The sequence below is a fragment of the Phacochoerus africanus genome, chromosome 5, assembly GCF_016906955.1.
Source record: "Phacochoerus africanus isolate WHEZ1 chromosome 5, ROS_Pafr_v1, whole genome shotgun sequence".
NCBI classification, from domain to species: Eukaryota; Metazoa; Chordata; class Mammalia; order Artiodactyla; family Suidae; genus Phacochoerus; species Phacochoerus africanus.
Genome location: NC_062548.1, coordinates 96,671,452 through 96,684,984, shown reverse-complemented (window position 1 = coordinate 96,684,984; position 13,533 = coordinate 96,671,452). Strand labels below are relative to the sequence as shown.

The 13,533-nt window shown below is 39.3% G+C and overlaps 1 protein-coding gene across 2 annotated transcripts in view; it reads left to right on the top strand.

Annotated features, from left to right (window-relative positions):
* The window catches only part of PPP1R21 (protein phosphatase 1 regulatory subunit 21), a 71,202-nt gene that overhangs the window by 53,079 nt on the left and 4,590 nt on the right, over positions 1 to 13,533 (top strand). For both annotated transcript variants that reach the window (XM_047782120.1, XM_047782121.1), the window contains 4 exons: positions 2,756 to 2,998; positions 9,109 to 9,141; positions 10,294 to 10,410; positions 12,615 to 12,713. In XM_047782120.1, the coding sequence (XP_047638076.1) occupies positions 2,756 to 2,998; positions 9,109 to 9,141; positions 10,294 to 10,410; positions 12,615 to 12,713 (492 nt within the window). The remainder of the gene's footprint in view (positions 1 to 2,755; positions 2,999 to 9,108; positions 9,142 to 10,293; positions 10,411 to 12,614; positions 12,714 to 13,533) is intronic.

Here is a 13,533-nt window from a genome sequence, read left to right as displayed (position 1 = left end):
CAGATAAATAAATATATAAAGTTAATTAGCACATGCCATAAGTAAAATTCATTGAAAAATAATTCTTGATACTCTAAAGTCATCTTGATTCGTCTTGATTCAGTGAGTGTTAGAATTGCCACTAAAGTAATATCAACACACTTTTGCCCTGGTGATTAATTCTTTAGTAACTGGATTTAAATGTTTGAAGTAATAAGGCAAAAAAGGGGGAGGACTAGCGACTCAGTGAGTAATTTGTATTTCTTAAATGAGCAGGAATGAAAATTTTCCAATACTCAATTTGATGGGTTGATTCTGGGAAGCAGGCGAAGGTAGGCACTACTGTCTTTTTCAGAAGTTAGTATAAACCAACACCAGTTTAACTTTTGACAGAGATTTCATCACCTTAATACTTGGCTTGCTTTTAGCTTGAGAAATATTTATTTTAAAGAGAACACGAATTCATCTGAGACAGTATTTTGCTGTGCTGACTTTATTTTCATCGGACCACATATCTTTTTTATATTAATTTGAGAGGATGTTGAAACTAAATATTTAATACACATAATAATTCCTAAAAACAAAATTCCTAAAACAAATGAGTGAAATGTGGAATATCTTAAAAATTTATTTTGGATCTCTTTCTTATTTTATGTGAGGAAATTAAGGCTCAGAGAAATTAGGCAGCTTTTATACCAAGTAGCTAGGTAAGTGGCGGAATCGCCTAACTTCAGAGCTGCAGGCTTGTCTGATAAGCACTGATAAGCAGGGGTCTCACATCCTGCCTTGCAGAGTGAGGGTAGTTTCTGCCTTTCAGGGTCTCATAGGGCTTCATTGTGCCATTGGGAGGCTGTGTGAAATGGTGAAAAGAACCAGACTTATGAGCCAGACACATGAGATCACAAATCCTGGCTCTGCCATTTCTTAGCCTAGCAGGTGGTTGAGCTCCTAGGACTTTAGTTCTCCTATTTGAGAAGTGACAATTGTAGGACTGTTTGGAGGCTTCAATGGGATGGTGGCAGGAAATTATTATGGACAGTGTCTGGTATGTGGTAATTGCTCAACCACGATAGTTGGTAAAACATTTGGAATTCGCTCTTAAGATTGCTTTGATTTTTATTTAATTCTTAGGTTTTTATTTGCCTTGATAATTAGCTTTTTTTTTTTTTTTTTGTCTTTTTGCCATTTCTTGGGCCACTCCTGCGGCATATGGAGGTTCCCGGGCTAGGGGTCGAATCGGAGCTGTAGCTGCCAGCCTACGCCAGAGCCATAGCAATGCAGGATCCGAGCCGCTTCTGCGACCTACACCACAGCTCACGGCAACGCCAGAACCTTGACCACTGAGCAAGGGCAGGGATCAAACCCACAACCTCATGGTTCCTAGTCGGATTCGTTAACCGCTGCGCCACGACGGGAACTCCGATAATTAGCTTTTTTATAAAAACTTACTAGAAGTATAAAGATAAGTATATAAATTATTATATATTCCAGTGAATTAAGTAAACATGCTAATTAATGTAACAGTAGCTAGATAAAAATTTTAAAAATGAACATTTCTTTTTCTTTTTTTGCACTTTTCAGGGCCACACTTTAGGTGTACGGAGGTTCCCAGGCTAGGGATCCAATCAGAGCTACACCTGCCAGCCACAGCCACAGCAACACCAGATCCTTAACCCAATGAGCGAGGCCAGGGATCGAACCCACAACCTCATGGTTCCTAGTCAGATTTGTTTCCACTGCACCACAATGGGAACTCCTAAAAATGAACATTTCTTTTTGTAAGGTATAACTTTAAAAAAAATTTCCAGGACCAAGAAGCCTTCCTTATATCCCTTTCCAGTTACTACTTTCCTCTTACCCCAAAGATAACCATCATCCTGTGTTCTTTGTTTTGTTGCATGATGCCGAACTTTATATTAAATGAGAATTATGAAGCATCTCTTTCAGATGTCTTTTGTTCAGCATTATATTTGTAGTATTCCTCCATGTTATGTGTGGTTGTAATCAGTCCATTTTCATTGCTGTTAAGTTTTCTATTGTATGACAAAAATATATATAATTTATCCATTTATCCATTTTATGAGGATTTAGGTAGTTTCAAGTGTTTGGCTATCATGGGGCTGCTATGGACATTCTTATACTTGTCTTTTGATAAACATGCATGCATTTCTGTTGGGTATATACTTAGAAGTGGAACTGCTGAGTATAGGATATTTTATGTTCAGCTTTCAAAGATCAGGACAAATAGTTTTCAAAGTGATTATCCCAAATTCCACTTCCCTGGCACTATATGATAATTCTAATTGCTCCATAAGTATGCCCATCTTTGTATCTTCTGTTTTTCATTTAGTCATTTGAATACCTTCTTTTTTTATGTTTGTAGTCTTGTTCAAGTGCCTATTCAAGTCTCTTGACTTTTTCTCAATTGGGTTTTCTATCTTTTATCATTGATTTATAGAAATTCCTTATATGTTCAGGTTATTAGTCCTCTGTTGCTTCTTCCACTTTGTGACTTTTCCTGTTCACTGTCTGTGCTATACCTTTTGATGTATAGAGATTTTTCTATTTCATTCTAGTTTAGTTTCTCAAATTTATGATTGTGCTTTTTGTATCCTCTTTAATAAAACTTTCCCTATTCCAGGATCAGGCTTTTTTTGTTTTCACATCTGTGAAGTAGTTTTGGTTAACATTCTATAAAGTATTTTTTTGTTGTTGTTTTTTCCCACTTTTTGTCTGCATCATCTTCTAAGGCATAGAACTCTTTGTTGCTTTGAAGGTTCAGCAGAGTTTGGAGAAGATCTCTAAATTAGAGCAGGAGAAGGAACATTGGATGTTGGAAGCACAGTTAGCTAAAATCAAGCTGGAGAAAGAAAACCAGCGAATTGCAGATAAACTGAAGAGTACAAGTAGTGCGCAGGTAGTCGGGCTGGCCCAGGAAAGCGCTGCTGTGGTGACTGCTTCAGGCCAGGAGGAAGCGTCAGCTAAAGCTCTGCTGGAGCCCATTCACAGCACCAGTCTGGTAAGTGTCTTTTTTTTTTTAATGCTCATTGGGAGGGATTCAGCTTAGTGTTCAGTGTTAACCATCTAAATTACACATCACTTTATGACAGAAATGATTCATGTGCTATAGAAAAAGCAGGTTGGGGAGTTCCTGTTGTGGTGCAGCAGAAATGAATCCAACTGGTATTCATGAAGATGCAGGTTCAATCCCTGGCCTTGCTCAGTGGGTCGAGGATCTGGTATTTGCTGTGAGCTGTGGTGTAGGTCACAGACACAGCTTAGGTCCCGCATTGCTGTGACTGTGATGTAGGCTGGCAGCTGTAGCTTTGATTTGACCCCTAGCCTGGGAGCTTCCATATGTCGTGGGTGCTGCCCTAAAAAAAAAAAAAAAAAAAAAGAAAAAGAAAAACAGGTTGGAAAGCTGGATGGATGCTCTCTTCAAAGAGCAACTCTATTAATTCCCTTTGCTTTTACATGTGAGGCTTCCCCATGGTAGGGGCTTTGTTGACAGAGAAAATATAGTAAATCAAATTTAAGATGATTTTGTTTTTCCATTGAAACATTGGTAATATGGGGGTTATGTTTCTGACCAAGGACTAAATGCCGAACTTTTTCTAGAAGTGACACAAATATCATTTTTAACCAATTATATGATATATTCCTAGATAGTGTGAAACCTTATGACTTACGTATAACACAGAAACCCATCAGGTGAGTTACATTTCATAAGGCAATATACTCACAAGCTATTTTGTAACTTTATATTTCTTGACTCATTTAACCACAGTGATTTAGGAGGTAAAGAAACATCTCTGTTGCAATTATAGAATTCAAAATTACATTGAGAAAAGTTTTCTGATTTTAATATTCCTGCCCACTGTAAAAGAAAAATAATTAGAAAATCTAGAAAATGAAAAATCAGGAAGGGAAGGAAAAACCTTAAAATTAGAAGGTTCTCATTAAGTGTATTTCTGCAAGCATTTTTTGAGAAACTTGAGGAGAGCCCTGGTACTTCTTGAAGGCCTTGTCTTAAGGCACGTGACTACCCCTCTAGCCCACTGATGCTATTGAAGAGCAAGTCATGGTCCTTCTCACATCCACACTGCATCTGATTCAGAGCTTACCTGATAATAATATACAAGGTAACTCTTATTTTCAAGATGTGTCTACAGACCTCACTGTACCTTAGCAGTATCCAGTATCTGGATTATTATCTGTTCTCCTAGGTGTGATAATGATCTTATGATTATTTAGGAGACTATCTTAATTTTTTTTGCAGATAAATGACAGAGTACTTAGGGTAAGGTATCATCATGTCTGAAACTTAGTTTCAGATTATTCAGGAGATATGTACACTCACAGATAAATAAAGCAAAAATGGCAAGTTGTTAATTATTAAGTATAGGCGGTGGGTACACAGCTGGTGGCTATTATACTTTTGTCCCCAACTTTTTCTTTTTCTTTTTTTTTAATATAATACTGTATGTATGTATGTATGTATGTATTTATTTTTGCTTTTTAGGGCCACACCTGTGGCCTATGGAAGTTCCCAGGCTAGAAGTAGAATCAGAGCTACAGCTGCTGGCCTATGCCACAGCCACAGCAATGTGGGATCCAAGCCACATCTGTGACCTACACCACAGCTCACGGCAATGCCGGATCCCTAACCTACTGAGCAAGGCTGGGGATCGAACCCACATCCTCACAGATACTAGTCGGATTCGTTTCTGCTGCGCCTCAGCCAGAACTCCCCCCAACTCTTCTGTATGTTTGAAAATTCATAGTAAAATATAAGGGACAAAAATAACTGAAATTTTTCGAATGGCCCCCTGTACTCACTGGATGATCCCTATGTGGTCCCCACTGGCAAGTCTGAGTCCCAGCCGCAGGTGTTGCAGATTGCCTGGAGAAGATGACTGCCTAGAAGGACATTTTACAAACAGCAGAATTCTGACATCTGTTTGGTACCATTTGGGGAAATGTAACACTGCCAGTGCTCATCTTTGGATTTCCCTTCAGAGTCTGTCTCATTGATCAGGTCGGATGGACTCCATTCTCCACTGGGTCTGATTTCTTCTTTATCTTGTCTTCTCTCCCTGCTTCTTTGCATCTGCTTCTTCCCTTTCCTCTCACTTGCACTAGCAGTAGTTTGTGCTGGCCAGAGTGTAACTGTGGGACCAAACGAGGGAAGGCATTGATGTCAATGATAGTGATTGCAGTAACTGTGTGCAGGCATGGTTCTAAGGACTTTTCAGTGTGTTATTAACTCAGTCCTCATACAGATCATATGGGATTGTAGGTACCATCATATCTTCATTTTATAGAGGAGGACACTTGAGGATCAGAGGGGTAGAATAACTCATCTGAAGTCATGCACTTGATAAGTGATGGAATTAGGGTTCAAACCCAGGACCTCTAGGTCCACACCCTGTCCTTTTAATCAGATATGACTTTGTGCTCTGATGGGTGTCAGAAAGCAAATTAGCTGACAAACTTATTTGTTTGCAACTTGCCTTTCTGAACCACTGGAAAATAGTGTATTTGGGTCGTTAATGTCAAGTGCTGAAAGCTGAGGACTGTCTTTTTATTTGATCATTTTCAGTGGAGAGCACTATTCTTACATATGTATGTGAGAAATATTTCCAGGGATGTGGGAAACTTTTAGTATTGAACACTGTTGGGTCATGTGTGATGATAACTGACCTAAGAAAATATTTGTACGGTTGAGGTGAAAGACTTATATGCTGAGACCTATAAAACATTAATCAAGGAAATTAAAGAGTATTCAAAGAAATGGAAAAATAGTCCATGCTTCTGGATTGGAAGAGTTAATATCATAAAAATGGCCATACTACCCAAAGCAATCTACAGATTCAGTGCACTCCCTATTAAATTACCTATGACATTTTTCACAGAACTAGAACAGACAATCCAGAACTTTATGTGGAACCATAAAAGACCCAGAATTGCCAAAGCAATCCTGAGGAACAAAAACCAAACTGAAGGCATGACTCTCCTAGACTTCAGACAATACTAGAAAGCTATAGTAATCAAGACGGTGTGGTACTAGTACAAAAACAGATATACAGACCAATGGAACAGAAAAGAGAACCCAAAAATAAATCCAGACACCTGTGGTCAGTTAATCTTTGATGAAGGAGGCAAGAATATAAAATGGGAAAAAGACAGTCTCTTCAGCAAGTGGTGCTGGGAAAACTGGACAGCCTCATCTAAATCAGTGAAACAGGAACACACCCTCACACCACACACAAAAATAAACTCAAAATGGATTAAAGACTTAAACATAAGACAAGATACCATAGAACTCCTACAAGAGAACATAGGCAAAACATTCCCTGATATCAGCTATACAAATGTTTTCTTAGGTCAGCTTCCTAAGGCAACAGAAATAAAAACAAAAATAAACCATTGGGACCTAATCAAACTGACAGGCTTTTGCACAGCAAAGAAAACTATATATTAAAAAAAAAAAAAACCCAAAAAGACAACCTACAGAATGGGAGAAAATAGTTTCAAACGATGCAACCAAAAACATCTCATTTTTATGCATGAGATCCTTTCTACACCTCAGATAATTTCTAACTCTTCAGGGTTAGAGTTATTGGATCAAAAGGCATGTTTTCAAGTTCCTTCATCTTTATTGCCAAGTTATTTTTTTTTTTATTTTTTTGCTTTTTAGGGCTGCACCTGTGGCATGTGGAAGTTCCCAGGCTAGGGGTCAAATCGGAGCTACAGCTGCTGGCCTGAACCACAGCCACAGCAAGGCAGGATCTGAGCCACGTCTGCCACCTACACCACAGCTCACTGCAATGCCAGATTCTTAACCCACTGAGCAAGGTCAAGGATCAAACCCAAATCCTCATGGATCCTAGTCAGGTTCATTAGCCACTGAGCCACGAAGGGAACTCTGACCAAGTTATTTTCTAAAAGGGCTATATTTATTCTCACCAGCAGCCTATGAGATAACTTTGAAATGGTAAATGTTATAAATTTTTCTTCCATTTATGTGATTCCATTCCTTCACAGGACTTCACATTCTCAAACCATCACCCAGGAGTAGAGGGATAAGGGTGGGGAGGCAGAATAGATGTGTGCTTGTGGTTTATTTTGCCAGTTGTAGTCACATTTGAATGTTAACATTAAAATGATGAGCATGTTACTATAAACTTTTTTTTGTGCCTTTGTGATTCTGTTTATTTTTTAAAAAATTTTGTTGAAGTATAGTTGATTTACAATGTTATATATTAGTTTCAGGTATACAGCACAGTGACTCAGTTGTACATATATATTTTTTTCCATAGTCTTTTCCGTTATGGTTTATCACAGATTAGTGAATATAATTCCCTGTGCCATACAGTAGGGCCTGTTGTTTATCCATTTTGTATATAATAGTTTGCCTCTGCTAATCCCAAATTCCCAGTCCTTCTTTCCCCTACTCCCTCCCCCTCGGCAGCCACAAGTCTGTACTGTATATCTGTAAGTCTGTTTTTGTTTCATAGATATATTGATTTGTGTTGTACTTTATTTTTGTATGGCCACACCCATGGCATATGGAGGTTCCCAGGCCAGGGGTTGAGTCAAAGCTGTAGCCTCCGGACTACACCACAGCCACAAGCTGGATCCGAGCTGTATCTGTGACCTACACCACAGCTCATGGCAATGCTGGATCCTTAACCCACTGAGTGAGGCCAGGGATTGAACCTGCATCCTCATGGGTACTAGTCAGATTCATTTCCACTGAGCCATGATGGGAACTCCTTGTGTTGTATTTTAGATTCCGCATGTGAGTGATAGGCATGTGGTATTTGTCTTTCTTTTTCTGACCTACATCACTTAGTATGTTTATCCTAGGTCCATCCATGTTGCTGCAAATACTATTATTTCATTCTTTTTGATAGCTGCATAGTATTCCATTGCATATATGTACCACATTTTCTACTATAAACAGTTTTTAACTGAAAGACTAATTGCTATTCCTGCTTCAGTGTGTAAAATATTATGGCTCCTCTATTTAAAAAAAAGTTTTATAAAAGATCTATTAATAGCTAGATGAATGTAACATTCATCTACTACTCATGGTTCATAGTAATATTCTTGAGGATATTGTTTAACTGAGTTTCCACTAGTTTCCTACAGTTATTGAGCTCAAGACATGCCAGTGGGTTAAGGATCCGGCGTTGCTGTGAGCTGTGGTGTAGGTTGCAGATGTGGCTCGGATCGTTGCTGTGGCTCTGGCGTAGGCCAGCAGCTGCAGCTCCGATTTGACCCCTAGCCTGGGAACCTCCATATGCCACGGGAGCAGCCCAAGAAATGGCAAAAAGACAAAAAAAAAAAAATTCATGTAATTGTATCAAAAGTATATTTCTTTTTTCTCCTTTTGTTTTTATTTTATTTTATTTTGTCTTTTGTCTTTTCAGGGCCACACCTGCGGCATATGGAGGTTCCCAGGCTAGGGGTCTAATCCTAATCGGAGCTACAGCTCCCGGCCTACGTCACAGCCACCGCAGTGCTAGCTCTGAGCCATGTCTTCGACCTATACCACAGCTCACAGCAACGCCGGATCCTTAACCCGCTGAGCGAGGCCAAGGATCAAACCCACAACCTCATGGTTCCTAGTCTGATTCATGTCCACTGCACCGCAACAGGAACTCCATCTTCTTTCTCCTTTTGACCTTTCAGTCAGAGAGCTTACTATTTGTGTATTGTGTTTGGAATGATTAATTTATCATGGTCACCATAAAACTGTCTTTATGTCTTGTCTTTTGGCTGCTGCTCTGGAAACAGTGAAGAAGTGACAAGAGGAGTTAAAAACTGTCTTTCCTCTCTCTTTCCCAGAGAATTTGTTGGGTTTTAATGAAAATGGCTAACAGCATTCTGATATAGGTAATAGTAATGGTCATTATCCATTACTACCTCATGGCAGAAATACAAATGTGATTATTTATCTACCGAGGTAAGATGATTGATCATGGGTAATCTTCTAGAACTCCACTGTTAGTGTGCTTTGAAACAGTGTGAACCAAGAAAAGAAAATATCACAAATGTTTAAGCTATTGTGTTTGAAGCGTAAACAGTCTGTCCTAAAGTTTTTTCTCCCTTATGTTCTAGATTGGGATTTTAACCAGGACATCCGACAGTGAGGTAATGTATGCTTAACATCATGTTTGTTAGTAAATATCTGGCCACATGTTTGTGGACCGAGTGTGCAAAAGTTAGCTTTATCTAATTCTGTTTTCTGACAATTCTAGTGATCGTGGCTCTATGTTGCTTTCTCTCTGGGTCAAGTTTAACTGTCACCAGCAAATTACAGCCTGTTTCTGTTATGGCCTCCTTGACTGACTTGACTTGGCAGTTTGACAAGGTGTGGCTTGAGCCTGGCTGTCATCTTGCTGGCATGTGGCAGGAGGCTGTGAGCTATTACTCTCCCAGTGGGCAGGCTGGGAAAGCAGGGCTTTTCGGGGCCTTGACCATCAGTGGGTTTGGTAGTTCTTTTCAGCACTCAAGTGAGTGAACCCAGGACAGATGGGGCTTATCAGATAGGTTTGCACATTTTAGTTTTGAAATATTACAGGATATAAACTTATAAATAACCCTTAAGAGAAACTGCAGTCAGTTAGCTTACCACTCAGTATGGTGAGCTGGTAAATATAGTTCAAGCAGGTCACTGCATTCTTTGATTTCCTTATTGGCCTTATACTTTAGGTAATTTTGAACTTCTGTGTGTATTTTTAAACTAAACTCAGCTGCTGGAGTAACTAGTAAGAAAACTAGTCTGGGACAAGGGCCATATTGTTCACTATAGAAATAATTTAATTTGTTAGTTTAAGAGTGTTAAAGCTGTCTTAAGATAACTTGGGGGGAAAAAAGAAGGCTTGTATTTTTCAGGAGTTCCAGTAAATGCTCTCCTTTATAACACTCCCTTCAATTAAAGGAGGACATAGGAGTCAGACAGATTAAGATTTTGAAAGTTAGGTTTGTGGCTAAAAAAATAAACTGAAAGGAGAGACCTGGCCCCATGGCTGATGGGCTTCCCAATGCTTCACTTCTGCTTTGTTCTCTTGAAGCCACAGCTTCTTTGTGAGATTGGCAGGGTGCTGACTGGAATTTGCAATGTATATTTACCTGCCCTGTCTGAAGTTTTTTGAAGGGTGAGAAAACTCAGATTCCCCATCAGATTTCAAATGAGAATGTACAAAATGTCTTTTTTTTTTCCTAAAGTGATGTTAATTTTTCCTCCTAGAACAGCTTCATCTCAGTGGCATTTATTTATTGAGCTATGTGTGCTCTGTTTAGGTTCTGGATGTGGAATCTCGTGAAGACTTAATTAAAAATCACTACATGGCAAGGATAGTGGAACTGACATCTCAGCTACAGCTGGCTGACAGTAAGTCAGTGCATTTTTATGCTGAGGTGAGTGGAGAGTTAATTGGATTGGGTTGTTTCTCCCTAATCCCTTTGGGAACTAGGTTGCTGTCCTGGCCTGCTGTTCACTAAAAGAGAGAGGTTAGTCACTGTATCCGCAATATGGATTTGGTTAGAGTTCATATTGATTGGTCCATATACCAACCACAAATATTGCAGTAAATACAACAGGTAGCCTTTCTTATGGTTATGTCACATGTTTGGAGCATTATTGTCATAGATTATAGAGTGATAGGCAGGTAAGGTTCACTGGTCAAAGAATTTTTCTTTAGGGAAATTTAAAGCAAAATATGCGTGGTTCACATACTCTCTTTTAAATACTCTCTAATTTCTAAATGACAACTTGTGGAAATGAGTTTCTGTAAATGATAAAATGCAAAATGTAACTCTTTCATTCTATCTTTAAAAGATACAAAATCTTAATTTTTTTCCCCCTCTTTTGGCCATCCTATGACACATGGAGTTTCCCAGGCCAGGGATCATATCCAAGCCAGAGCCGGCTCCTTAACTCACTGTGCCGGGCCAGGGATAGAACCTGCGTCTCAGTGCTCCAGAGATGCTGCCTATCTTTACACCACAGCAGGAATGCCTAAAATCTTAACTTTTGCTATATTTTCTTCTTCTCTCACCAAATAATTCACTTTATTAAGAGAATTAGAAAAACGCTATGCAAGATAATAAAATTATACACAATTTATTGATTAGAAGAGGAGAAAATGAAGGAAGAAATTAGAGATGTCAAAAAGAAACAAATGATGAGATAGAATAGATGTCACTTAACACAACTGTAAGGTCTCTGATTTGAAACTTTTAATTAAAAGGTCACTTATACACGTCAGAGGGAGAATGTGATGCTGTTGAGGAAATTGACAAAGAAAAGACAGCACCCTTTATTGGGACCTGACTTTGTGATTTTCTCCTATTCTACAGAGAAGGCGAAGTTGATAGGAAGAAGTTGCTAGGAGTGGCGAGGGGTTTTGCTTTTTTTCCTGCTAAAATAAATGATGTGCCCAGCTTAGTGTTGTCAACAACGTCACATACCTGGTTGATAAGAAGGCCAATACTGATAGCTGTTGGGCTCTAGAAAATGGGGAGGGCAGCAAGCTGGACCACTTAGTACAGAGCTGCTGCAGTGCTTAACATCCAAGCATCCACGAGGTGCTGCTTAATCGTCTCCTGGTTTGGACCCCTGACTGCCTTCTGAGTTACTGTCCCAGACTTGATTGTCATCCTCTTGAGGACCTGTGCTTTGTAAAACGCTCTCCCTCTTAAATTTTTCAGGTTTAGTGCTGAGCACACAGACGTGTGGTTAATACAGGGTGGGTGATTTGGTTGGCTGAACTTTCCTGAAATTCTCTTGTGAGGAATGAAATGAGTAACGGGAATTTCTGAGGCTGTTTTATTTCCCAGTGATTTGCTTATCTTGGTAAATTCTTTCAGCACAATTGTGATACAAGAATTTTTAAATTGTTCTAGTTTTCCCTTGTCTGTAAACAGGAAGCAGTGACCCTCTGTACACCTTTACTGGAATGATTAGTCCAAGTGTCTGATGGTGACACAGTATTCAAATGTGTCTCAACAGATCTGCCATGTCAGTCTCATGGTTTATCAGAAAATTTAGTGATCCTTTTAATGGCACACCCTCTTGAGCAATGCTATTTCTTTTTTTTCCCCTTGATCTATTCTGTCTCTGGATAGCCTCGGTTTGGTAGAACCCCCAAAGAAAGCAATTTAAAATCCTGCACTCACTTTTTTTTTTTTCACCTAGAGAGTATGACTGTAAAGCTTTTATTGTTCCTGTGCTATGATCTTCAATAAAGGACTTAAAACACAAGAAAAGTATCTTAGGATTTATATTGCGTAATGCCATTGATACCTTTTGAAATAATTACTTCCCTTCTCATCCAGTGTGGGTGTAAATAAATATTGGGTAAATGTAGGAACTTCTTGTGTTTTTGTAACCACTGGTCATCAGCCTAGAGCTAGGAAAAAACATCAGTGTGAGGACCATGTATCTCTCACATGTACTGCAGTGTGTGGTACGAGGCCCAAGATACTCAGCAGACCTTTGTGGTAGCGACGGGGAGTAAGTACTTTCGGATGTGGAGATTGTTTTTTGGTATCCTTCCCCGAAGTAAATTTGTTTTGGGGTTGTGGTCCCTGGGGTAATGGAATGTTTTCTGATTTAACAGTGCCGGGCACTCTCTAAAAGACTGGCCTTGGCTGAAAAGTCTAAGGAGGCACTGACGGAAGAGATGAAAGTAGCCAGTCAGAACATCAGCCGACTTCAGGTGAGTTCATATTACCTAAGCAGTTAGTATATGTTTTATCATCGAAAGTTCTTGGGCCAAAAAAAATCAGCGTTTCCTTTCTAAAATAGTGGCCTTTGACCTCTAGACATAACTTTTTCTAACCGTTTCATTTCTCACTCTTTTTAAAGTAACATTTCGCTTATGTCAGGCAAGAAGTGCCTGTATTCTTTCTTTCTCTGACTTGATTTTAATTGTAAATCATTTTATAGTCAGCATTTCTTGGAGTAACACTGATTTACCCGTAGTCCTTCTGTTTTCTCCTCCTCTCTGTTAATCTCTGTCATGGTGGGTGGTAGGCTTGTTCTGTTTTGTTGCCTCTGATCCTTCTTTTCACTGTTTCATAAAACTGATGTAAACCGAAAGGTAGGGCTGCAAAATATACCTCCTTACCCACTACTTTGTTTTAAAGCCTTGTTTCCAGAAAGCCCCTATTAACTATCAACGTGATACAGGCAAAGAAATAACTCATTAACACAGCAAAATGTGCTTCCTTGTAGTTTCAGATTAGTTTATCAGATCAGCTAGGAACACAGGATTAGATTTGAAAAGGCCAAAGAGAGTCTGAGAGATGGGGAGAGAGAGGAAGACACTTCTTCCAGGGGGGGCCTTGCCCAGAAGACTATGGGCCATCATTTGGTGTGGGACAGTGGGAATGTGCCAGAGCCCCTCTTGCCCACCTCTCCAAAGGCTCTCGAAGACCTGGGGGAATTGGGAAGGATCATGCAGCCCTCTTGTTTTCTTGTGACAATGTCATACCCAGCATAGAAGGAGACTTTTATTTTTGCAAAGAAATTCAAAA